This window comes from Onychostoma macrolepis, chromosome 22 (genome assembly GCF_012432095.1).
Source record: "Onychostoma macrolepis isolate SWU-2019 chromosome 22, ASM1243209v1, whole genome shotgun sequence".
Taxonomy (NCBI): Eukaryota; Metazoa; Chordata; class Actinopteri; order Cypriniformes; family Cyprinidae; genus Onychostoma; species Onychostoma macrolepis.
The window spans coordinates 1,021,470-1,047,765 of NC_081176.1; the positions used below are offsets into that span (position 1 = coordinate 1,021,470).

General features: G+C 34.2%; 3 protein-coding genes across 7 annotated transcripts in view; 2 read left to right on the forward strand and 1 right to left on the reverse strand.

Annotated features, from left to right (window-relative positions):
* The window catches only part of LOC131531271 (zinc finger protein 239-like), a 267,824-nt gene that overhangs the window by 206,612 nt on the left and 34,916 nt on the right, over positions 1 to 26,296 (forward strand). The window lies entirely within an intron of this gene.
* On the forward strand, positions 795 to 14,215 carry LOC131531288 (gastrula zinc finger protein XlCGF67.1-like). 4 transcript variants are annotated; one of them, XM_058761972.1, is made up of 6 exons: positions 795 to 823; positions 4,086 to 4,126; positions 4,967 to 5,008; positions 5,041 to 5,229; positions 6,023 to 6,442; positions 14,081 to 14,215. In XM_058761972.1, the coding sequence occupies exons 4-6, from the start codon at positions 5,079 to 5,081 to the stop codon at positions 14,152 to 14,154; spliced, it is 645 nt and encodes a 214-aa protein (XP_058617955.1). In that variant the 5' UTR covers positions 795 to 823; positions 4,086 to 4,126; positions 4,967 to 5,008; positions 5,041 to 5,078; the 3' UTR covers positions 14,155 to 14,215. The 4 variants fall into 4 exon arrangements, with proteins under 4 accessions (XP_058617955.1, XP_058617958.1, XP_058617956.1 ...); XM_058761975.1 differs by lacking the exon at positions 4,086 to 4,126 and having other exon boundaries at positions 798 to 823; XM_058761973.1 differs by lacking the exon at positions 795 to 823 and adding an exon at positions 2,273 to 2,628 and having other exon boundaries at positions 4,967 to 5,229.
* LOC131531264 (ribonuclease inhibitor-like) lies at positions 13,547 to 25,178 on the reverse strand. The gene is made up of 9 exons (XM_058761929.1): positions 24,917 to 25,178; positions 24,561 to 24,734; positions 23,371 to 23,532; positions 21,507 to 21,680; positions 19,682 to 19,852; positions 17,567 to 17,740; positions 15,293 to 15,466; positions 14,953 to 15,114; positions 13,547 to 14,224 (listed from the first exon to the last, which is right to left on the reverse strand). Exons 2-9 carry the CDS (start codon positions 24,614 to 24,616, stop codon positions 14,188 to 14,190), a joined length of 1,110 nt encoding a protein of 369 aa, XP_058617912.1. The 5' UTR covers positions 24,617 to 24,734; positions 24,917 to 25,178; the 3' UTR covers positions 13,547 to 14,187.

Below are 26,296 nucleotides of genomic sequence, written 5' to 3' on the forward strand. Positions count from 1 at the left end.
CAGTTAAATCTGGAATTACATATTTGGCATTGTGATAACTACAAATCAAGACAAAAGATGTAACTTGAACTTTGACCCGGTTCTACATTAGCAACTAATTAACATTCTATATGATTCATGGATTAAGTAATAAATTAATTGTTATTAGTTAAATGTTATGGCGTATACAAAGAAAAGGTGCATTAGTCGGTTTCTGCTGGGTACCAGCACATGTGGGCATATTGGGAAATGAAACTGCTGATGAATTGGCAAAAGATGCTTTAAAAAAAGGAAGATGTTAATGTTGCTTTAAGTAAAGGTGAAGTCAAAACTATAATTATGGAAAATAGGAAAAAGGATTGGCAAGAAATATGGAATTCAGATAATAAGGGGAGGAATTTATTTAATATTAAAATAATGTTAATAATAAACTAAACATTAGTGGTAGAAACAGGAGGGAACAAGTCATAACAAGGATGAGACTTGTTTACACAGGACTGAATGCATCACTATTACTGGAGCACATGAGAATGGTTTATGTGAGTATTGTGAGGAGAAAGAAACAGTAGAGCATGTAATATACGATTGTAAAAACATATGATGAAGAAAGAAAGGAATTAATAACATTCTTAAATAAAAAGGGCAAGGTAAGGATTTGGGGTACTTAGGATATGAGTTTAATAAAGTATGACATGTTTAAGGATAATAGCTAACATGACTGCACAACAGCATCGTACTGTAGGTGGCGCTATAGATTTATATTGTTATGCACCAAAAAGAAAAACTAAAGAAGACTATTTTTCATTCCTCATTCAGTCCGCGCGCGTTTGTTGTGTCTTCTGAGGTGAGTTGATCAGTTCAGATATTTCGCTTATTTACACAGATATGGGACACCTCACTCAGTTTGTTTAATCAACATCATACGAGGTTATTTCTAAATAGTTTTCCTCGGATAAAGCACTTTATGCGCCTGTTCTGGCGTCTGCAGACTGATTTAGTTGAAAGGAACATTACTGTAAACTAAAGTCATGCAGACATGAACGATTTCGTGTATTTTTTATTTATTTATTTTTTCAAAGCTGCCGTGTTACATTTTTAGAGTGATAATGTTAGTGTTATTGAATGTTGGAAGGTTTTATGATCGTTTGCTTCTCTTTGCATGCAAACCAGTAAGATGTTAATTAGATTAATTAGATTATAATATGGACAAAATAAAGTGGTTGATAAAGATGGGCATCATTAGTGTCTGTCTTTCTTGTAATGATGTTTTTCTGTATCAAAGTTGAGAAATAATAGTAGCCTATTTATCTTGCAATAGAGCATTTTTAACTCTTTCACCGCCAGCGATTTAAAAAAAAAAAAAGTTGCCAGCCACCGCCAGCGTTTTTGATGATTTTCACCTAACTTTGACAGCCAGAATATTTTCTGCTATGAATATAAGAACATATTATATATCAAAACAAAGAACCAAGTCTCTGATTTTAAACAAAAAAAAACAAAACAATTTTATTCTATCTTCATGTTTTATGACCATTTGAATACAGGTGGGTACCATCAAAAATACATTTTGGACAAAAAACTTAGAGAAATGCATTTTTATCAAAGTAGTGCATTTTCATGCAAAATACATTCAGATGTCATATTCTTTCACCTGTAAATAATTCTATGAATAATTTAAATTGCATTCAATAAACAGAACAAACAGACACACACACACAAACATATACATACATATGATTATACACACACACACAGGCTACATACATACATATGCATACATATACTGTACATGCACACACACGTACACACACACACACACACACACAAACATATACATACATATGATTATACACACACACACACACACAGGCTACATACATATACTGTACATGCAGGCAGACAGACAGACAGACAGATAGATAGATAGATAGATAGATAGATAGATAGATAGATAGATAGATAGATAGATAGATAGATAGAGCCCACACACACACACACACACCCCTATTCAGATCGACGGATCGGTTACAACAGATGTTTCTGTGTGTCTCTCTCTCTCACTGACTACATCGTCCCGATCAGATTCAAAATGGTCAAAGCATGATCTACATAGACTATGATCTATATATGATCTACATTTTCTCTGTTACTTCTATTTATGCCGATCGTCTTCTATTCGCACCCTAAAGACCCGGATGTCCCGTAACTCATTCAGGACATGCGCTAGGGCTTTCCTTACCGTAATACACCTAGAACACGGATTGCCGTAAAAACTCTTCAATGGCGGGAAAGCGTTGTCTCTTAATTGACGAGATATCTGGTCAGTGGCGTTGAAAGAGTTAAAGACTTTCTGCAGACATGCACTTGCACCCTCAGTCACCTGCGCTTCCACAAGAGACTTCACTTGCAATCTTTTTTATTTTTTAAATTGAATCTCTCTTGCACCTGATTTTATAAGCATACGCATGGGCGTCGCTAGGCCATTTTTAGGGGGGCTTTAGCACCCCTAAATTTCTGCTCAGCCCCCCTAAAAATCTTGCGATTCTTTCCCTTTAAATTTCAAATGAAAATGGCAGCAGACTTCGGCTCCTCCGCATCTTTCTGCGCGTTCTTCAATCCAGACTGCGGTGGCGCAGAGGAGAGGACAAGGTGTGTGTTTATCGATAGATTGTTATAATATCTATATCTATGCAGTTCTTTGTCATAAATACAGTTTACAAAAAGTCATGGGAGAGCAATCGGTTTCCAATCTACTGTAAAGTTTTCGCTGCATTCATCACACCACAGCTGTTTCCTTCAGCAAAGCCCTTAACACACATGAACGCATACTTTATAAAACGATCACATTATTGCTATTTTTATTTGAAAATTTAGCTTTCAATATAGAACATAATAATACAGTGCATGTGGCATTAACTACCATACAGTTATGCATAGAAATGATTAAAGACAGTGACAGACAGCACTCAGTCAGATTGAAACATTGTGTGTGTGTTTTGTATTAATTAAAAAATATATATATATATTGTTTGAATTGAATTTATGTAGAACGGTTCTACAGTTTTTTGTACAAATTTTCAGTCCATTTTTTTGTAAATATTTTTTATTATTATACCCTCATTGGGGGCTGAGCCCCCCTAAAATGAAAATCCTAGAATCGTCCCTGAGCATACGTGTAAAAAATCAACTCAATCCGAGCAGCTGAGTCCTTCTTCAAGAATCGGCTAAAAACACATCTCTTCCATCTTTATTTGACCCTCTAACTCTAGCACTCTCTATTATAATTCTATTCTTAAAAAAAAAAAAACTAACAGTAGCTTTTCTAATCTTTTTGTATTCTATCTGTTTTCTTTTTATTTATTATACAATTAACAAAAGCAAAAAAGTCCTCTAACACTAGCTTGTTATATTATATAATAAAAAAAAAAAAAAGAAAAACCTTGCTACGTGTACTGTGTTAAGCTGAGACTTGTTATAGCACTTGCATATCATTGCTCTTTTGTTGATTTTGATTGCTTCCATTGTCCTCATTTGTAAGTCGCTTTGGATAAAAGTGTCTGCTAAATGACTAAATGTAAATGTAAAAAATCCTAAATATTTTACACTTCCCATTAGTGTTGTCATGGTACCAAAAGTTCTGTTTTCAGTACCAATACCAGTGAAAATCCACGGTTCTCTCTTTCATTACCAAAGCAAAAAAACAAGCTAATTAAAAGCACACTATTTTTATGAATAAAGTTAAACAAAAATAACATTTACAAAAATCAATGTCATTCTTTATACTTGTGTAAAATTGTGTTTCAAGTTTTTCCACAAGTAATAAAAGTATGAAAAAAGTAAACAAGTTTCACCAGTTTGATAGGTTAAGGCCAATTGGTGGTCTGTTTGTACTTTGCAAATTTGTAAAATTATATTTCCGTGTTTATTATTTCATTTTTTTCTTACATTGAATTTTTTTTTTTCATTTTTTTGGGGAAAAAATCCCTTCATCTTTATACGCCTTTAAATTAATAAGAGGTAATATAAATGTAAGAATTAAAATCGATTTTTCAAAAGTTTTTGTCGTATTTTTGCTGCCACTGAAATACCACTGTTGTCTGTTTTAGGGTTTGCTGGAGTGTTTCATGATCTTCTGCGGCCTGCAGCTGTAAAAGGACAATATAATATACTTAAAGCAATGGGCTGAGTCTGACCAAATGCAACATTAGATCATTGACTCCAGATAAAATATAACTTTTCATTAAATAACAAACCTCGGCTTTTATAATAAATTTAGATAAGATTACATATATTTTAAGACAAGTGTATATCATATAGATTGAAACTGTAGTATTAAAACACTTTACAATAAGGTTCCATTTGTTAGATAACATGACCTAACAATAAACAATAGTTATATAGCAATAAGGCTATTCTTCTTGGGGTTAATTTCATAATGTACTAATATAAAATCAACAGCTTAATCTGTCAAAATTATTTATTGCACAATGAACAAACATGCATGATCAAGTGTTTGTATTAAATAACATTCACAAACATCTTCAGCTGTAATAAGTCTTCTCACACTCAAAGCACACATGATCTCTCACACCAGTGTATCTTCTGATGGACTTTTAAACTTTACAGCAGTGAAAAACTCTTTCCACACAAAGAACATGAATGTGGTTTCTACAAGACACAAATGACCTAACATTAGCTGGTGAAAATCAATAGATCTGTTAATTGCCACATTAAGCTAATTTTATTGCTGTCAACTGACTTAAGCAAACACAACCCCCATTATATTTTAATGTAAGAATTAAAATATAGAGGTGTAATTCTTAGAAAGTAAAAAGAGATATAAGTTGTGAATTAGTATAAAACACAGATTTTAATTAACTTGATAGTTACTTCTTTAGGTGGATAGATTGGTGAACATTAATATTTAAAATGGGTAAAATATTACACAAATAATGTGTAATAACTTATTTATCTTTAATTTGGGCAGATCTGCTCCTCCTCCAGTGAAGCTCCTCCCACAACAAGCACACCTTCAGTGAAGCTCCTCCCACAGCAATCACTCCTTCAGTGAAGCTCCTCCCACTGCAGTTCAGCAATAAATGCTGGAATATTCCCATCAGTCTACAAGTGAAGACGAGCATCAGAGCATCAGGAAGAAGAGAAATCTGCAGAGACAGAGTTTATTGAAGGACAGAGAGAACATGAGAGATCCAGAACCCTGCAGAATGAAACACACTGAAGAACAAACAGGTTGGTGTTTATTCTTGACTTCATCAGTGAGACTGAAGAACATTTAAAGTTATCAGCAGTTCATCAGATTTAGTGTTTGTAGTTGAAAAAATACCTCAAGAGTTGTAAAAAATAAACAAAAAAGTTAAAGTTAAACCAATAAATAATATCGGCGATACTTTCTATCTCAGGGTACAAAATAGGGACTGAAATGCAAATGTTCTAATTATATCGCTTCCTGGGTGTTGAGTGAAAAATATTGGCCAGTTAATTAGTTTAAAATATTAATTATCTAATCCCCCGGTTTCACAGACAAGGCTTAAATTAGTCCCTAAAAGCTAAAATGCATGTCTGAGATGTCTCAACTGAAAATGTCTTGCTCTGACATATCTTAAAATATGTCTGTGTCATTGTTTTGTGTCAAGATGCACAACTGTAATGTTTCCTTCTGAAGCATTTTTGTAAAAGTTGCTTAAATATCTTAATTGAACTAAGACCTAGTCCTGGTTTAAGCTGAAGCTTAAGTTTGTGAAACCGGGCCAATAAGTTTTTAGTATAGTATATTAGTGTTATAGTTAGTATATTGTATTTATAATATTATATTATATTTGTGTATTTGATCAAACATCGAATAGTTATTACTACAGAAAAACTGGATTTTTGTCTGTATTTTTTTATATTGATCCTTGAATCATTTTGTAAAAATGTGTGAAAATGATTATACTTTCGTCTAGCCGTCGTCAGCTTTTGCGTCACATTTCTCTGACTTTTTTATTATTTATTTATATTGTAACTTTTTTAACTCTAATTTTAGATCTGAAAGAGAAGAAACATGTCAAAACTGGAGGAAAAACTCGCTCACAGACGGAAAGTGTTTCTTTACTGAAAAGAAGAAAAGACAAGAAAAGGTTCACCTGCACTCAGTGTGGAAAGAGTTTCACATACAAACAGCATCTCAGTGTTCACATGAGGATCCACACTGGAGAGAAACCATTCACATGTGATCAGTGCGGGAAGAGTTTCACACAACAAGGACACCTTCAGAGACACATGATCATCCACACTGGAGAGAAACTGCATGAATGTGATCAATGCGGTAAAACATTTTTGAGGGCTTCAGTCCTGAAGGAGCACATGAACATTCATACGAAGGAGAAACCACATTCATGTTCTTTATGTGGAAAGAGTTTTTCACATCTGCAGAATTTAAAAGTTCATCAGAAGATACACACCGGTGTGAAAGATTATATGTGCTTTGAGTGTGAGAAGACTTTTATTACAGCTGATCAATTGAAACAGCACCAGATGATCCACACTGGAGAGAAACCTTACAAGTGTTCACACTGCGACAAGAGATTCAGTCAGTCCGCACATCAGAAATCACATGAGAGGATTCACACTGGAGAGAAACCGTATCACTGCACTGCATGCGGGAAGAGTTTCACTAATTTCTCTTCTCTACGAAGTCATAAAATACACAATCACATTAAGTAGTTCATCTTCTGGTAAAGTGCTTTAAACTGCAACATTGGATCTCTTCCATATTAATCTGTCATAAGAAACCTCATCTAAATTTGTCACAGAACATCAAGTTCATTTTCAAGACCAGCAGTTTCATCTGTGAGATTCAGATAAACACAAAAGCCCTATTCAGACAGTAATCGCTTCTCAAGGGGACACAAGTTATTTTCACCATTTACAGGGGGTAGTCAGTCATTTTATTGCCGGTCGAATCCAGAATGTCGTCTTTATGTCTCACCACCCCTGTAAAAATCCCTGGTCAAATTACCTACTGTTGTTTGATAAACACCAAGCTCGTGTGACAATTAAATTGCTGTCCGAATTCACATCTCTGAGTTTACAAGAAGAAATCAATTCAAAATTCAGTGTTTAATACCCTTTTGGCAACTGCCGAACACAGTACGTTAACTGTTGTATTTCGCTGTAATATGCATGCATATTTATTTCTGAAATTCTGGAAAGTTTTTATAAGAACAATACTTCATAACTGCTCCACCACAGCGACTGGGAGCAGAAAGAGAAGAAAAGCACGTAAACATTCAAAATGGGTCTTTATTATGGCTGCAGCAGATATGCAATACAACTTTAAAATGTGTATTATACACAGTTATATACATAACTATATCACGTATAATTATACTATATACAACTATAGCACAACTTTTTTTCTATTTTTATACAGGAGATTTAAATAATCAAATATTAAATAGGATTATATTTTATAAAATAACAGATGTCCATATGAGAAACAATTACTGTCTGAATAGGGCTAAAGATGGAGTTTCTCCCCTAAGAACAATATCTAAAGTTTTATTCTTGTATACAATTTTGCTTCATGATATAAATTATATAATTATGCTTTATTACATGTTTAATTTTATGTTCAAAATTATCTTCTAATGCATAGTTTGTAAAAGAGCTTTACAGGTTCAAAATGTTCTTGTTCACTAAGCTGAAAAAGAGGCTGATTTATTTTTAATTTCATCTTCACTTTATTTTAAACAACTAGTTATTCTTCCACTTATGGTGTATTTTACAAAATGCAGATGTAAGAAATACTGTCATGTAGGTTTGCATTATGCTTTTTCATTTTTATGATCTTGAGATGCTTTATCTTGTTAGTCAATAAAGAGTAAATAAAGATCTGTCTCATTCATTTCCACGTTTACTTTATATTAATGGGAAACAATGGGAAGAAGAAAGAACGGAGATTAGTTTTATAGCATTCAAAGAGTTGTAGGTAAATATAGAGTAACAGGAAGAAATAGATATGAAGAAACTACATTCTCGAGGCTTAGATTTGGTCATACTGGTTTTAATAGCAATTTGAATAGAATAGGAAGACATGAAACTAGAAAGTGGATGTCAGGAAGAAGTGTCACACACAGAACGGTCTGCAGTGCTGCTTCAAGTCCAGCACCTGTGTTTTATTAGGAGAAGCACAACAGTTCTTCTCTGGATTTATAGGTAATATTTCTACATACACAATTTAGCAAAATCAGACAATATTGTGTCTCATATATGCCACAATATTAACTTCTTATTATTGAATTGTTGTAAATAACTATCACATTTGCAACTAGTCAGTGTTCAAAAAATGCTGGGAAATCACTTCATGAGCTCTACAAGAGTGATTACTGATAAGACTGAGAGAGAGAGAAGACTTCCTACAAGATCTTGAGTCAATAAAGAGAGAGTCTCGTTCATTTATATTTTTACTCACTTTTTGTATTTGCTTCACAAATAATTAAAAACATTTAGTTTTGTTGTTTGCAGCGCTGAACCTAATGTTTATTCAGTAGTTAGCTAATGCAGATAATACAGCAACACAAACTGTTTTCTTTTTTTTTTTAGATATTTGTGTACACATGACAAAGAAAAGTCCAAAGTTGTCCAAAGATCAAGACTTCAAGACGAGCGGTTTGAGAAACTGTGAGATTCAGATCATCTCAAAGATGAAGTTTCTCCCCAAAGAACATCTAAATATTTTATTCTTGTTCATCAGTTTGCTTCATAATCTATTTCATTATGCTTTATCATTTTGCTTCATAATGTTCATTTACTTACTTTTATAAATAAAATAATAATAATTTAAAAAAAAATTGTAATGTAGACTACAAAATGACCTGAAGAAGCAGAAGCTAAAGCTCATTTTTGCTTCTTTTCTTCTGGTGAGATGTTCTGGTTTGCTTGTAAATCAATAAAGAGAGAGATTCTCATTCATTTTCAAGTAATTACAGGAATGTGAAGCACAAACACACCTGCTTTCTCCTTCTTCCTTCTAACAGCAGATCACAAACTAAAACAGTGCACTAGCGCCACCTGCTGTTACTTCATATTCTCCCTCTCCTGCAGATAATGCTCAATCTGCTCCATTCACCTCCTTCTACATCTGTGAACTCTGAAGGGTTAGTTGAATAATGACAGACAAATCATATCAAATAATCCAAGCCAAACATAAATCTGGAAGGTAATAATTATAACAATTATATACAGTCCTTTTTTATTTGAAGAAATATGAAATGGTATGATTCATTAAATTAGTTCAGAACTCAATTAATAATGAACTTTCAGTTTCTACATACAAATAGAAAATGTCCAGTTATTTTTTATCGTATTTTCTGAATTTACCATCTCTGTTCAGTTTCACAGGTTGCTGTGATGTAGATATATGTGCTTTTCACAATCTGTCATTTAAGGCTTAAATAGTTTTGAATCTAATGTCTATTAAAAGAGAAAAATTGAGACTGTAACACAAACTTATGTGCATTTGAAAAAGACAAAACAGCACTTTACTGCTTATTTAGAGCTAAAATTAGCATTTTTATAATTGTACAATCCAACATTTTGTTATAATTTATGTATTTTAAGGAAATATTAGACTGACTAATGCATTTAGAGTCTTCTTCATTATTTACTGCTTTCTGTACCCTTATTCAAGATTTACAACACTGTTTTTTTTAATGGAATATAAGTTTAAATGACAAATACCACAGGTATCTTATTTACTCTCAATGTAATTTATTCTGTAATATTTTGAGCTCATCTACATATCCCTGTCTTTACCACTGTCCTCAAAATCCTGCATCAGAATCAGAAAAACAAAAGACAAGTGTTTCCTTGTAGAGAAAAAACCTAATCCTTTCTTCAATAGAAAAGATGCGTAATCATTAGTGCATGCGTTTATTACCACTCGCCTTGACTATTGTGATGCTCTTTACTCTGGCTTACCAGCTCACTCCATATTTCATCTGCAGTACATTCAAAACTCTGCTGCCAGACTGTTAACTTCCACAAAACAATCTGCTCACATCACCTCTATTCTATTTCATCTTCACTGGTTGCCTGAATCTATTCGTGTGCAATACACAAGTCTTCTGCTCACCTTTAAGGCACTCAAAGGTCTTGCTCCTTCCTATCTTTCTGACCTACTCTCTTCTTATATTCCTTGTTCAGAACTTCTTTGTGTGCCTTTTGTGTTCTTCCTATCTTCAATGGGCGGCAGATCCTTTTCTGTCACGGCACCCAAACTTTGTAATTTGCTTCCGCTGGCACTCAGAACAGTCACATCTCAGTGAATTTAAATCAAAGCTTAAAACATATTTGTTTAATCAACACTTTCACTAAATTGCATTGTGTATTTGTCCTATTTGTTTTCTATTTCTATGTCCTTACTACATTTTCTGTGTTAAATGCAACTGCATTATTTTGTTACTGAATTGGTCAAATGTCCAATGTCCACTGTAATTGTTTCTTTGTAATGAGTATTTGTTGTATTGGTGTACCTTGTAGAGCGTCCTTGAGCCTTGCTACACATGATAAAAACAGTATATAGTAAAAGGGTTATGGGTGATGTTATGATCATTTTGATTTACTGTAGCAAAAAGTTGTTGACAATGTTTAGATATTTAGAAAAACAAAGTTTGGGGAAATTATTAGCCTTGCATCATGCCTAGTTATGTATTATAAATAAATACATAACTGAAATCTGGATCTGGTGTCTGGTACAGAAGAAAAACTGATGGATAGAAAATAGACAAGATATGTAAGAAGATGTGTGATTTTAATTATAGGAAATTTATACAAATATTGTATTGAGCAATGACAGTTCAATTGTAATGAAGCAAGACAAAATTGAAAAATGAGAAGTATAAATTATTAAATAATTAACAGTGTTTGTTTAAATACTGAGATGTAATATGGGGTAAAAGACTGTATATTAAAAAAAATTATCCATTAGACACAGTAAAAGTGTGAGAGACGGGAGAGACCTGCCTTTATCTGTTCTCACATGGACAGATATTCATCTTCAAGAGGAGAGTACACTGGAGCACGCCAACATGAAATAAACAATTTACTGCTTTTGCGGCAGAAATCTGGCCAGTACCTTACCATTGTGAAGCAGAGTATAAACATTTGAATTATTGGCCTTCTGGAAAGTATGTTCATTTACTGTATATGTACTCAATACTTGGTAGGGGCTCCTTTTGCTTTAATTACTGCCTCAATTCGGCGTGGCATGGAGGTTATCAGTTTGTGGCACTGCTGAGGTGATATGAAAGCCCAAGTTGTACACTGGAGGCCATTGTGAAGCAGAGTATAACGATTTGGCCCCGACATGATATTATAAGAGTTATGGTGCTTAAATGACTCTAGTTTGATTTGTTATACAGTAATGACTAAGAACTTTCCAAAAATATTCCACACAAATGAGGGAAACATATTTACCCATAAAAAATTTGAAGGAGAAGAAATATTAACAAAGAGAGATCTAACTGATTGGTTACTGCACTTTTCAATAATTAAATCAAATTTATCTAAAAACAAATATTTGGAGACCTTACTTACACCAAGTGCCCTGCTTTCTGAGCAGAGAAAGTATTTTGACAGAGATATTATAATATTCTACAGCTGAAATATGGCACTTAACAGCTGACCATCCCAAACCAATGTCTAAAAAAGGATTTTTATTGTTTGTGTGATATTTATTCCAAATAAAAAAGGAATGAGGAGAAAAGTTGTTTAAAAATAAAACACCATGTTAAATGGATTTGTCTGCGAACATCAGATCATTTAAGAGTATTTTGTTAACATCAAAACTGACCTCCTCCTCGACAGATTCCTTCAATCTCCTCAAAGTTAACACTCTTCAGTGGAAATCTCTCACATTTGATAATATTAAGATTGAGACAAGGATATCTCAGAAAAAAAAATATATATATATTTTAATATTATGACCAAAAATATTTTGTTAATTCTTCAAAGATTGTCCTCATTTGTAAAACTAAAAGATGACAAAAAATATTTTATTTTAAAGGGGTGGTTTACTGCTTTTTTTCTTTGCTTGATTGTGTTTATGGGGTGCAATATAACATGTCTTTGTGTTTCGTTTGTTAAAAAACGCCTTATTTTTCATATATTTCACCTTTATTGTAAGCCGCTTTCTCCTCTGTCATCTGAACGACCGGTTGACTTCCTGATTCTGTGAAACCACTCCCTCAGAAACAGGCGATGGGCTCAGATTGGTTAGTTGGGCCAGTGTGTTGTGATTGGCTAAACGGCGTACTGCACATTGTCCAGAAACTTCACGCCCATCACCTTCACAGGCAACAGCTGCATGTGCTGCGGTCAAATGTAAATAATGGTGTCAATATTGCCGTATCAGTTTGAGCCAGAATCAGACCCAGAAAGCGGTAATGAAGAGAGTCAAGCAGGACTTCTGCAAGCACGGCTCTTACAAAACCTTTCTGAATGAAGTTTGCTGTTGTGATTACATATCATTTTCTGAAGTTCGTACACATTTGTCTTATACACACAAAATAGCATCGAACTAACTGGCTACTATAACCAAACAGCGTTGGCTTGTGTTTATGTTCTTGATCAAATTGAAAAATTAAGTCATAAAGTATACATGGAAAATACACTTACAAAATTAGTACATAATTACAAATTCGGGTCCAAAATGTTTGTACGCGTTTGTCATAGACACACGAAATAGCATTTAACTAACTGGCTACTAAAGCCAGCGTTGGCATTTGTTTACATCCTTGATAAAACTAAAACATTACGTCTGAAATTATACATGCAAATACATTTAAAATTATTAAATCTTACTTACAGGTTGTGGCCCAACAACTGCTGCCTCTGGTTTTAAAGTTGTAACCGCTCCATGTTTTAGTAATAGTTTCTGTGTGAATCCGGCATTGAACTCGTGTAGATTCTGGAAGCTGTCTTCCGTAAAATGCGCAGCACAGAGAGCTAAATTAGGATTGTAATTGTCAGGAACATAATCAAACATAAATCTTAACCATTGTTGACGAACTACAGCATCCGTAGAACATGGCCTTGCATGTTCCGGAGGGAGGGGTTGATGGGTTTTTTACGTATGCAACCCGGGAAGTATCTCGTTGTAGTCCCGTATGAGTCGTTTTTGTAGGCATTAAACTTCCTGATTTTTAAAAGACGATATCTCCTCTTATGTTGAACTTTCAGCGCCTCAACTTTGCAGATACTGTTCATGCGCCAACAGCAACGTTACACACTATTTAAAATGAAAAAAGTGAAAATCGCAGTAAACCACCCCTTTAAAATCTAAAAAGACATTAAAATACCACCATAGCCAGCAGAATAGCGACCAGCAATCACCATTATAACATTTACAAATAGATTTCTGTCATTTTTTGTACTTGTGTAGGAAGTCACAGTTTCATGAAAAACAAACTTTTCTTCAAATTGTGAATAAAACGACACAAACCTCGAGTAAAAGGCACAGCATTTATAAACACTGAAGCTGTCAGTCAGTTCAGCACAAACTCACTGTGTGTGAAAACTCCTGTTTTAATCAATTCATCTGTCAAAACTGCACAATCCATCTTTTATTTACATTGTGTTTCTGCTTTTGTTGTAATGAGAGGATTTGTGATTGTTAGCAACAGACAGACATATAACTAACTTAATATAACATTAAACAGAATAACAATGTGTATAAAATGTAAGAGAGATCATGTAAATGTTTTAAGTAACATGGAAATTTCACATTGAAGATTTGCTTAATATATTTAGATACATTTAAGTGCTGCACTTGACAATCACATTTAAACATCTGAATAATTATGGATGAGTTTAATACAAATATTATTAAACTGAAGAGCCAGACAGACTCATCTGAGCTTCTTCATCTGTTACAGCTTTAAATTAAACAAAATGATCATTATTTTGAATACTAAAACAACATTAATCATTCAATATCATGTTTCTAACACATGCTGCATTATTTCATTGTAAAGTCTGAGTCTCTTCACGTGTATGGATCACATTTACACATTTATCACACATTTATTTCTCCTCATAGACGCAGTAGTGCAGCTCTTCTGTGGATCTTCACCTGATGTTTACTGCTCCTCTCAAGACGACTTCAAACTATGATATACAGCATTTATCATCTTCTGGTGATTGAACTCAATCAGGGACTTCTGGTGATGGATGTGTATCTACACTGTAAGGTGGAACAGAAGAGAAGATAATCAGAGTTCAGTGGAACAAAGTACAAATGAGTTACTATATTTCAAATCACAGCTTTTTTTTTTTTTTTGTAAAAGTTGCATTAAAATCCTGTGATCTGATTAATTATACTTGATTTTGAATACGTATTTATGAAACAGTATTTGTGTTTTAAATATAATACATTCAGAACATGAATTGCATTCTGTTTGTGTCTCTATTGAGTCAATATAAAGAGAAACACATACTAACGAGTGTACGCCAAATATAATAAATGATGAGGAACAAATACAAATGTGATTTTGCTTTAAAACAAAACCTTTCAGTGAAATGTTCCACTTGTTAAAGCTGTTTGTCCTCTAGTTTAAACATGTTTGTATTGTTCTCAGTAAATAAAAGAAAGTAAAGTAAGTGTAAAGTATTGACTGATTTTACCAGCGTTTTCCTTCAATCTGAACAAATCTATTTCAGACTGTAATGATTCACTATTACTGATGTAATTAATAAAGCAGCTGTTGCTGTATAAAGCTGTGACAGTGTGCTTTTGTTCTCTTTCCTTCTTTGTGTTAAACATTTTAATCAACTTTACATTTCATTCTGACACAAACCCTTTGAAATAAAGCTTGATGATAATTTTATAAACTTTTCACAAATATTTGAAAGTTAATATTTGTTCACATATCATAAATTAATCTCTAATATCACAAAGTGAAGTTTACTCACCTCAGTTTACAGTTTGAGTCTCGTAGCACATCAATGAGCTGCTGCTTTGAGTCTCTAATCTTATTACATCTCAGATCAAGCTCTTTTAGAAACTGCAGAGCTTTTGTGTTTCTCAAAGACTGAGTTAAAGAAGAAACATCTGTAATGCCACAGTCATAAAGACTAGAAAGAGACAAACAGAGGAAGAGATCATCTTACAAACAAATCATTAAAGTGAAGAATTTTACACAAATATAATGTGAACTCAGACTCATCGTGAGATATTGAGTATAAAGTGTTTTAGTTTAAACTGTTGAAGTGATTTTAATCATTTTGATTCTTGTGTGTGAATGTTACTGACCTCAATCTCTCCAGTTTACAGCGTGAATCCTTCAGTACGTCACATAAGTGATTCACTCCTGTGTTTTTTATTTGATTCCAGCTCAGCTTCAGTTCTCTCAGGTGTGATGGGTTTGATTTCAGAGCTGAAGTCAGGATGAGACACTGTTTCTCTGTAATACTGCATCCACACAGACTGAAGACAGAAAGAGAAAAGACAATGATTCAGACACGTTATGTTCATGTGAGAGTAATTCATCATGTGTTAACACCATACAGTGCAATAATTAAAAAACATTGCCAAAAACCTTATTATATGACCATAAACAAAAACAGAAAAAAAAGATTAACAAAGTAGATTAAAATATAGAATCAACTTTAGAACTACTTATAAAATAACATTAAAAATGTGAAAATTGAGTTTAAGTGTGAGAAATCAAGAAAATTGTGTTTCTGAATTATAATTTATCTAAAGACATTTTAAGAGTCGGGTACAACGGGGCTAAAGGCCCACCTCAAGAATAACTGTGCTATTCACTCGCCTAAAATATATAATTGCAGAAAAATATATACGTTGTATTGAACATTAATGGAGCAACAGATTTTGTGAAAATAAATCATTCAAGTTGTTTATTTTCTTTAAAAATCTTATAAATATATGAGGAGGCAAGAGGGTCTTTACCCCCACACGGTATTGATACAAATACTTCAGATAAAATAATGATTTTAAAATAATGTCCAAGTTAATACTTGTTCAAAACAACCACTTTAGCAAAGTTTGTACTATTTTCTGCTTATTTTGAAAAATAAAATAATTTTTGTTCAATAAATATACTGTCATTAAAATATATTCATATAAAATATATTTTAAAATACAGAAACAAAATAACTTTAATAAGTAAAGATTCTGAAAGTATTGAAGATCCAATAATAATTGAATATATATTTGCAGTAGTAACAAATGATATTTTACTATATGATATGATTCATGTTTTTAAATGTGATGTTTCATTCTAAACATGGTGATTATCTCTAAAATGGACACCCAACATAATATATATTTACCATCTGAATCTAACCATGTCATGTCAACAAATGGAAAAGTCAGCATCTATTACGGGGTGGTTGCTAAGGTGTTGCTACGCGGTTGCTAAGATACCGGGATGGTTGCTAGGGTACCCGGGTGGTTGCTAAGGTGTTGCTACGCGGTTGCTAAGATACCGGGATGGTTGCTAGGGTACCCGGGTGGTTGCTAAGGTGTTACTAATATGTTGTTAGCATTATTAGCTAGTCACTAGCATGTTTACAGCATGATTAGCAAGTTACTAGCATGTTGCTAGCATGATTATCAAGTGACTGGCATGTTGCTAGCATGTCTCTAGCATGATTAGCAAGTGACTAGCATGTCGCTAGTATGTTTATAGCATGATTAGCATGTCACTAGCATTTTGCTAGCATGATTAGCATGTTGCTAGCATGATTAGCATTCCGCTAGCATGTTTCTAGCATGATTATCATGTTACTAGCATACTGCTAGCATGACTAACATGTTGCTAGCATGATTTGCAAGTGACTAGCATGTTGCCAACATGATTTGCAAGTGACTAGCATGTTGCTAGCATGATTAGCAAGTGACTAGCATGTTACTAGCATGATTAGCATTCCGCTAGCATGTTTCTAGCATGATTAACATGTTACTAGCATACTGCTAGCATGTTGCTAGCATGATTAGCAAGTGACTAGCATGTTGCTAGCATGATTAGCAAGAGACTAGCATGTTGCTAGCATGATTAGCAAGAGACTAGCATGTTGCTAGCATGATTAGCATGTTACTAGCATACTGCTAGCATGACTAACATGTTGCTAGCATGATTTGCAAGTGACTAGCATGTTGCTAGCTTGATTAGCATGTTACTAGCATATTTCTAGTAAGGATTAGCATTTTTCTAGCATGATTAGCATGTCGCTAGGATAGATAGATTAGAAATATTAGATAGATGAGTTTGAATGGTTTAGAAATAGTACATAGAAGGGAAGCTTGATTGAGTCTCAAAGGATTCTGGGAGTTTAAGTTTGCATTTTGACAGTTGGAGTTTGAATAGTCTTGGCTCATTTGAACATTCCGTCAATGTAAGTCTATGGGATTTTTATGATTTTTAATCTTCAGTTTTATGAAAACCATAAGTCTGATCAGTTAGAAAAGATATAGCACACCCGGCGAGATCAGTCTGAAGATCTGGGCTGAGTTTGGAGTCTGTAGAGTTAAAGCTCTAGGAGGAGTAATAATGATACTAACTCTAGTTTCTCCAGCTTGCATTGTGTGTTCATCAGTAGATCGCTGAGGTGTTTCACTCCAGAGTCTCCGAGTTTATTCCAGCTCAGCTTCAGTTCTCTCAGGTGTGATGGGTTTGATTTCAGAGCTGAAGTCAGGATGAGACACTGTTTCTCTGTAATACTGCATCCATACAGACTGAAGACAGAAAGAGAAAAGACAATGATTCAGACACGTTATGTTCATGTGAGAGTAATTCATCATGTGTTAACACCATACAGTGCAATAAATAAAATGTTGCTAAAACCTGAAAATAATATACGTAAATAAATATATTTAGGTATTGGGTAGGATTAGGGATGTAGAATAAGGTAATGTAGAATAAGGCATTAATATGTGCTTAATTACTACTAATAAATGGCTAATATTCTAGTAATATGCATGCTAATAAGCAACTAGTTAAGAGACCCTAAAATAAAGTGTTACCAATATTTCATATCTTTTTATTTCTTTCCTATAATTACCATTTCATCTTGTGTCTAAAACTGAGCATATTGTCTAAAATAAAAGCTGTGACTGCTGTGTATTTGTGCTTAAACTGATGCTGGTCTGCACATCACTACATCGTAAACACATCCGCTCTGCTCTGTCCAGTGACTCGATCAGCTTTGATACACGGATTCAACTTTGCACATCTAAATAAAACTGTAGGTTTGTCTGGGTGTAGATGTGAAGTACAGTAATATTTCTCTGAAACAGGTAAGGCTGAAGAACCAATGCCTGCACAGAATAAAGCCCAGTCTGGACCGGTTCTGTTCGGTTGTGTTAGACGCTCATTAATCTGGTGGTTTGATGGCAGAGAGATGATATGAGCATCAATAAACACTATGAATATGTTCTGCTACAGCAGCACAGAACTATTCTGTTGCGTCCCATTAATAAACACAATGATAACAGTTCTGTCTCACTGGATAAAAGTGAAATGTTTGTGTAATTTTGGTATTATTAACTGAAATTATTGGATATTGGGTTGTGTATTTGACCTGCTGTATGGGCAACAAGTGAAGCGGACAGAAATGAGCTCATGTTTCAAATGTTTAGACAGACGCTTCAGACTGAACTGTGCAGTTTTAAAGTAAGAGCTTGTTCCACTGTATTAACTGGACAAACTTCTGTATAGACGGTTTCAACGACAACAACATAAACAAACGTTACTGCACATGTGCGCTTTTGTGGCCCTAACTTAACTTTAACTGCGTTTGTAGCCGGTGCCATTAGCCAGACCGATAAACAAACACAGACCGGAAGTTAACTTGGAGCCAGGCGCGTGCGCCCAAAGAAACCTTCTATACTCAGCAGAAAAACATTGTGCAATTTTGACTACAGAATCAATGAAGTAATAATGAAGTGCTTCAGCCACTTCAACTGGATTATTAATGGACGTAATGTAATGACAACATATCTGGAGCGGTCGAATGTGGCATCTACCTTTACATATCTATGGTACAACCAAACAACTCACTGAGAGCAGAAACTACGGTAATGCAGGACTGTCAGTCATCAGCTGTGGGCGGGGCCTAAACAATGTGATGTCACACTGCTCAGAGAATCAAAACAGCAGATCTAATGAGACTCAGCTCAGCTTTGATGGGTGCTTCTGCGTTTATACGATCAAAGCAAGCATTAAAGGGTTTCAGTTCATCTGTGAAGGCATACGTTGGTGGTCAATGTTTTTAAATCCGTCTTCAATCCTCAGTTTGTAGTCAGTAAACATGATCACATTCACAGTCACAGCAGAAGTTAGAGACAACATTGATCTGAAGTCTGTTTAAAAGTTGTATGAATCTATTCTAAGAAGGTTGGAAGCTGTATTAAAGACAAACGATGGTAAACACATTAATAAAACACTGGCTATTTCTAATGTGTTCACATTATTTTCTCCAACCCCTGTGCACTTAAAGGGAGAGTTCACCCAAAAATGAAAATTACCCCATGATTTACTCACCCTCAAGCCATCCTAGATGTATGTGAATTTCTTCTTTTAGACAAATATAATCAGAGTTATATTAAAAATGTCCTGCCTCTTCCAAGCTTTATAACATGGGGTCGAACTCCTTACAAATGATGTAAGATACTCACATCAGTGTGTTGAGTGTACAGTGTTTATCCTGCAGTAGAGCAGCGATCTGATTCACTCGTGTGTCTCCTAGTTCATGTCCACTCAGTTTCAGCTCTCTCAGGAGTAACGGGTTTTTACCCACAATTCCAGTCACATACTGACAGGCTTCATCTGCAGCAGGACCCACAAACCTGCAGAAGAGAAGATGAAGCTGCATTCAATTCGATGTTCAATTCATCACAAAACATTTAAAGATTATCAAACACTGTTTGTAATGAAAACCTCTAGTTCAAGTTAACAGTTGAACATTTAAAATACATTTTTTTATTTATTTTTTTAAAAGAAAGACAAGCGTCAAAAATAAATTATTTAAAAGAAACTCAGAGGCAAAAGTTCACTAGGTCATGATTTTCAAAAATCTCAAGATCTTTCTGGCTTTTAAGCAGGAGATGAGGAAAGTTAGCAAAGAGATAACTAGCTTGTGACAGCTAAGCATTCACAACGATATATTTCGTTGATCTTTTGATGCCGGATCTTCCTATTATTACTATTATTATTATTATTGCTATGTAGCAGAATTCAAACACTTGATCCACTAACAGGGAACATGATCTGGGTTTAGATCATCTCCGGATAGTTTTATTTAACTGATGTCTGTTGATGCAACAGCAATTCTGCTCATTATGAGAGGAACTGCAGGTTCAGGCACTGAATGTGTGTGTGTGTGTGTGTGTGTGTGTGTGTGTGTGTGTGTGTGTGCACGTGCTCCGCGCCTATAGAATATTTTAAAATAAATACGGTGGGTAACTCAGAAGGAGGGTTTACAGATCACAATGCAAGCGGGAGAAGTCTCATATTACTGTCGGTCATCACGATCACGGATGACAACATGCAGGATCAACACTGTTCATGTATCGCAGGGTACGATTAAATTAATATACATTCTAGTTTTAGTCAGAGATACCTTGCTGAAGCACAAGATAACATTAACGTTCTGCTCGAGCAGATGAACATTGTAACTTAATGACTGTATGACAACCAGAAAATAAACGTTTTTGTCTTCATCTGGATTGGGGTTGAATGATTAGGGATATTTTGCTCCGTTTTGTTTGGATTCAGGAAATGTAATAAAATAAATTATATTGCCCATCCTCTCAGGATACCTGGAATCAGTGTCCTAACGCACGCTCGGTGAGGAGTATTAATTCTGTAGGGGGCGCTGTCGGCCTACTTCTAATAAAATGAAAGGAAAATACACAAATAATATTTAGACTGTGTTTATGATTAAATAAAGCAGTAATTGATGTCATAATCATGATTTTGTTTTGATTTAAAAGGTCAGAAGTTATAGCGTACATGACAAAAAAAACATGACACTTAAATTACATAATTTTATATTTAATTATTCATTCATTAATGTGTAATGTGTTATATTTTTTAAACAAATTATGAGCTCTAAAAATTCTGAATTTTATAACTCTTTTGCTTAGATCATTTAAATCATAAAATAAAATGTTAAGGTTAACAGCATCATTCTGATAAAAAAAAAATGCAGTGATTAATATATAGTTTATTTATAGCTATTTTCAAATCTTCAATGTACTGTCATTATAAAATAACTTCATTGTTGTTTAATTCTAACAAATAAGTTCTTGTTAAAAACTAACCAAAATTAAAATTAATTATATATCGGCATCGGCTATTGGCCAAAATGAGTTAAATTATCTGCATATTGGATTTCGGCAAAAATCCAATATCGTGCATCCCTAAATATAATATATTTATACATAAGGTAATTAATTCACTTGCGTATCATTTATTTTGCATTATTTCATCACGTCTCACCTCAGTGTCTTCAGTTGACAGTTTGGATCCTGTAGTAAATCACTGAGCTGCTTCACTCCTGATTGTCCAGGATCATTCCCCGTGAGATCCAGCTCTATCAGGTGTGAATGGTTTGATCTCAGAGCTGAAGACAGAGCTTTATAACCTTCTTCAGTGATACTGCAATCTGAAAGTCTATTAAAAAAAGATGTTATTCTTCCTTATAACACAGATTGTCATACAAGTACATGTTCTATAAAATAAAAATCTTAGGCCTGAACGGACCCTTTTCACGGTATAGCAGGGTAAAGCTCTATATTGGTGAACAAACTACAACAAATGCAATTTCTGCATTATTTTCCACAATTATAACCTACAGTTGCAATCAAATTTACTCAACCCCTCAGAGACTGCATTACTTTACAAATACAAGCTTGTCTGAAGATCCAGGATAAAATACAAAATTGCATCTATAACAGTTCACTGCCATACTAAAAGTGATAATGTAAATATATAATGTCATTTTTTAGTATTTTAATAACACAGGTATGTCATAATTATTCAACCCCTATTGAACATTGCTGTTTTTAAGTCACTTATTTATATGGTGGGAATACAATGGTCTCAAAACACAATTAAGCCTTTAGAAGCTGTTACACACACATATGCAGTTAGCCCATGCGTGCTGAAGTTCAGTAGCAAAATGGCAAAGTCAACAGAGCTCTCACAAAAGCTATAGAGAAGCTATAGAATAAATAATTGTATTACTTTAGAAAGTCTAAGACTATATGAAGATTTCCAAGACATTAAAAGCTCGCAGCCTTATTCCTTAGCTTTAAGTGTGTTGTACCAGAAAACCTTTGAGGGTGTTGAAGAAAAAGCATAATATCATAAAATATTTAATCAGAGCAACTGACAAAAGCCTGCAATGTACAGCCAAAGACTTGCAAGATGAACCAATGAAAGGAGGAAAGCCATTTCAATGCAGTGTGTAAGAAGAACACTAGACAAGAATGGCCTTCATGTTGAGGCATCTTGCTGAATACCACTCTTGACCAAGAAGAACAAAAGGGTGACTTGAACTTGCTAAAATTCATTTGGGTAGATCTGTGGAGTTCTGGAAGAATGTTTTATGGAGTGATGTGACCAAACTGGGACTTTGGTGGATCAGTCCTGTTATGGGGTTGCTTTACTGTAGCGTGAGTGGAAATCATGGCCGTATGTAGGGCATCATGGGTTCTCTGAAGTATCAGGCCATTTTGACAAGAATTGTGATGCCTTTGGTGCAAAGACTGTATCTGATGATCAATGGACTTTCCTGCAGGACAGCGATCCAAATCTACTTCTGCTTGTTTCAGGGATCAGTCATAGAATGTTATTGAGTGTCCTGTTCAGTCTCCAGATTTAATTCTCATTGAAAATATCTGGTTGAATTTAAAGTAAGCAGTGGCAATGTGAAAACCAAAGATTTTGGGGTTGAATAATTTTGAACTAATGTTTAGAGCCAGTTTGAATTCAATGTTACATTCTCAGAATCACTTAAAATTGTATTTAAAAAAACTCTCTCTAATACTTTACTGATGCCTTTGTTGAATGGTTTTCATAAAATTGTGTTCTATACAGCAAAATGTCTTGCAGGTCAAAGGGGTTGAATAATTTTGATTGCAACTATTATAACCTTCTTCAGTGATACTGCAGTTTGAAAGTCTACAGAAAGACATATTAACATTTCCCATCACCTCAAAAAAGCAATCTGTTTGTCAATATTTTATAAATGTATCTTCACCAACTTGACATTACTGACCCATTCCTTGAGACACAGCACCAGTTTACAGACCAGCTGGAGCTTTACATTGATTCATGTTTAGATTAACCAGATTCAGACCTGAGTATCTGTAGTGTCTGTGAATTTCTCAGCAGACTGGAGATTTCTGTCACTCCAGAGTCTCTTATTTGATTCCTGCTCAGATCCAGCTCTCTGAGGTTTGAATTAAACGCTGATGCCAGAGCAGCACAACCTTCATCTGTAATACTGATGCAGTTTAACCTGTAGAAGACAGAACAAAACTAATTAAGATATACATACAATTACGCTAATAGCAGCTTTAGCTTCTATTTTACCCACCAATATGAGATTTTCATGATAATCATACTGTTAAATTATTATTTATTTGATAAATATAATAATATTTTGTATTTTACAGTACAATACTTAAGCCTAAACCATACTTACAACACTACATAGAACAAGCAGCTTGGAGAAGGATTTCAGTTTTGAAGGATGGAATGATAAATTTACTATTGTGATATTTATGTCTTAATTTCTTTACTTTCGATTATTAAGCCCTCAGGCTTTTATTTTGGTGGAAAACTGAACAGTGACCTTTACATTTCTGTGTTTAGTTCACAGCAGGTTTATAAAGACTTTCTTGTACAAATCTGTTAACATTTATTAACATCATCTGCAAAAAAATATTGGAAATTACATTAATGTAAAATTAAGTGAACCTTTTAAATTCACGTTATAAGCTCAAAATAACTCGCTCACCAACCAATTATTATTATTATTTTTAACAGCCATTCAGAACTTCTACTAGCCAAAACAAAAATATCAGAAATAAATCAAGATTACCAAAACCACATCTTAGATTAAAATATACTTCATATTAAATCTGATCCTGAATTATTGAATGCTTTCAGTTTTACGTCAGTCAAATTTAGTTTGGAGTTACAAATAAACTAAATAAAAATAAAACAATTCTCCATAACTTATGTACCAGCATTTATTTTGTTTTTATTTCCAAATATAGCTCAGTCCAAAATGATTATTTAGTGGTAAACATGTTAAAGATTAATAGAGAGGCTGTTTCCTCACAAATATCTGCAGAATGTATATTTAATTAAATTGCAGCCTTTTGTGATTTGATAACTCCACTAACCCATAATCACAATTTCATTTTATTGTGATTAATTGTGCAGTCCTGATGAGAAGTGTAAAATATTTTCAAATTTATGAAGCTGTGGTGGGTCACTAGAGTCTGGGTAATTAATGTTATACACTTTTAAAACACTTACTTCAGCTTTTCCAGTCTACACTGTACATTTTCAAACAGAGTCAAGATGATCTTCATTCCTGGGTTTCCTAGTTTATTCTCACTCAGATCCAGCTCTGTCAGATTTGAAGGGTTTGAGTTTAGAGCTGCAGCCAGAACATGACAACCTCCTTCTGTGATACAGCTGTTATTCAGACTGCATAAAGAGAAAACACTTCAGTTTTAGTCTGAATATTTACCAGTTTTAGCTGACAGTTGACAAATACTGGTGATGATGAGTCACATATGATTTCAGTCAGCAATCTCTTATACAAGACACATAAAAAACACCCAGCAGCAAGAATTTAAAAGTGTCCTTGTAACAATGAAAAAACGTACATCAGTGTGTTGAGTTGACAGTGTTTATCCTGCAGTAGAGCAGCGATCTGATTCACTCGTGTGTCTCCTAGTTCATGTTCACTCAGATTCAGCTCTCTCAGGAGTAACGGGTTTTTACCCACAATTCCAGTCACATACTGACAGGCTTCATCTGCAGCAGGACCCAGAAACCTGAAGAAGAGAAGATGAAGCAGGATTCAATTCAATGTTCAATTCAATTCATCACAAAACATTTAAAGATTATCAAACACTGTTTGTAATGAAAACCTCTAGTTCAAGTTAACAGTTGAACATTTAAAATACAAATTTATTATTTATTTTTTTAAAAGAAAGACAAGCGTCAAAAATAAATTATTTAAAAGAAACTCAGGGGCAAAAGTTCACTAGATCATGATTTTCAAAAATCTCAAGATCTTTCTGGCTTTTAAGCAGGAGATGAGGAAAGTTAGCAAAGAGATAACTAGCTTGTGACAGCTAAGCATTCACAGCAATATATTTTGTTGATCTTTTGATGCCGGATCTTCCTATTATTACTATTATTATTATTATTATTGCTATGTAGCAGAATTCAAACACTTGATCCACTAACAGGGAACATGATCTGGGTTTAGATCATCTCTGGATAGTTTTATTTAACTGATGTCTGTTGATGCAACAGCAATTCTGCTCATTATGAGAGGAACTGCAGGTTCAGACACTGAATGTGTGTGTGTGTGTGTGTGTGTGTGTGTGTGTGTGTTTTTGTGAAAAGTCAGGACATAGATTTGTATAATGACAAAGGTATGACATAGGTATTACAAGGTGAAGGTGACATCTCAGGACATTGACCCATGTCCCCACTTTTCAAAACGCTTATAAATCATACAAAATCTGAAATAGCAGAAAGTCTCCTGTAAGTAGGTTTAGGTGTAGGGCAATAGCACATTCAGTAAGTACAGTATAAAAACCATTACGCCTATGGGATGTCCCCACTTTTCACAAAAACGAAATTCACAATTGACCTATCAGTAAGCTCTGCGCCCCTTAGTTACTGTTGCTCCCTCGGACAAACAAACAGAGTTGCTCACTGTCTTACAATGACAGCTGCAGTGAAAACCTTGTCCCACGATGTTTTTGCACAATTTTGGACACAGAAGGCCACCAAATGGGAATTAAATATTCCATGGAGGGATTTATAAAATATTTTAAAATAAATACGGTGGGTAACTCGAAGCGAGGGTTTACAGATCACAATGCAAGCGGGAGAAGTCTCATATTACGATCACGGATGACAACATGCAGGATCAACACTGTTCATGTATCGCAGGGTACGATTAAATTAATGTACATTTAACCAGTTTAATATGAAGAAACAGTGAAATGTAGACCTTCGTTTATGTG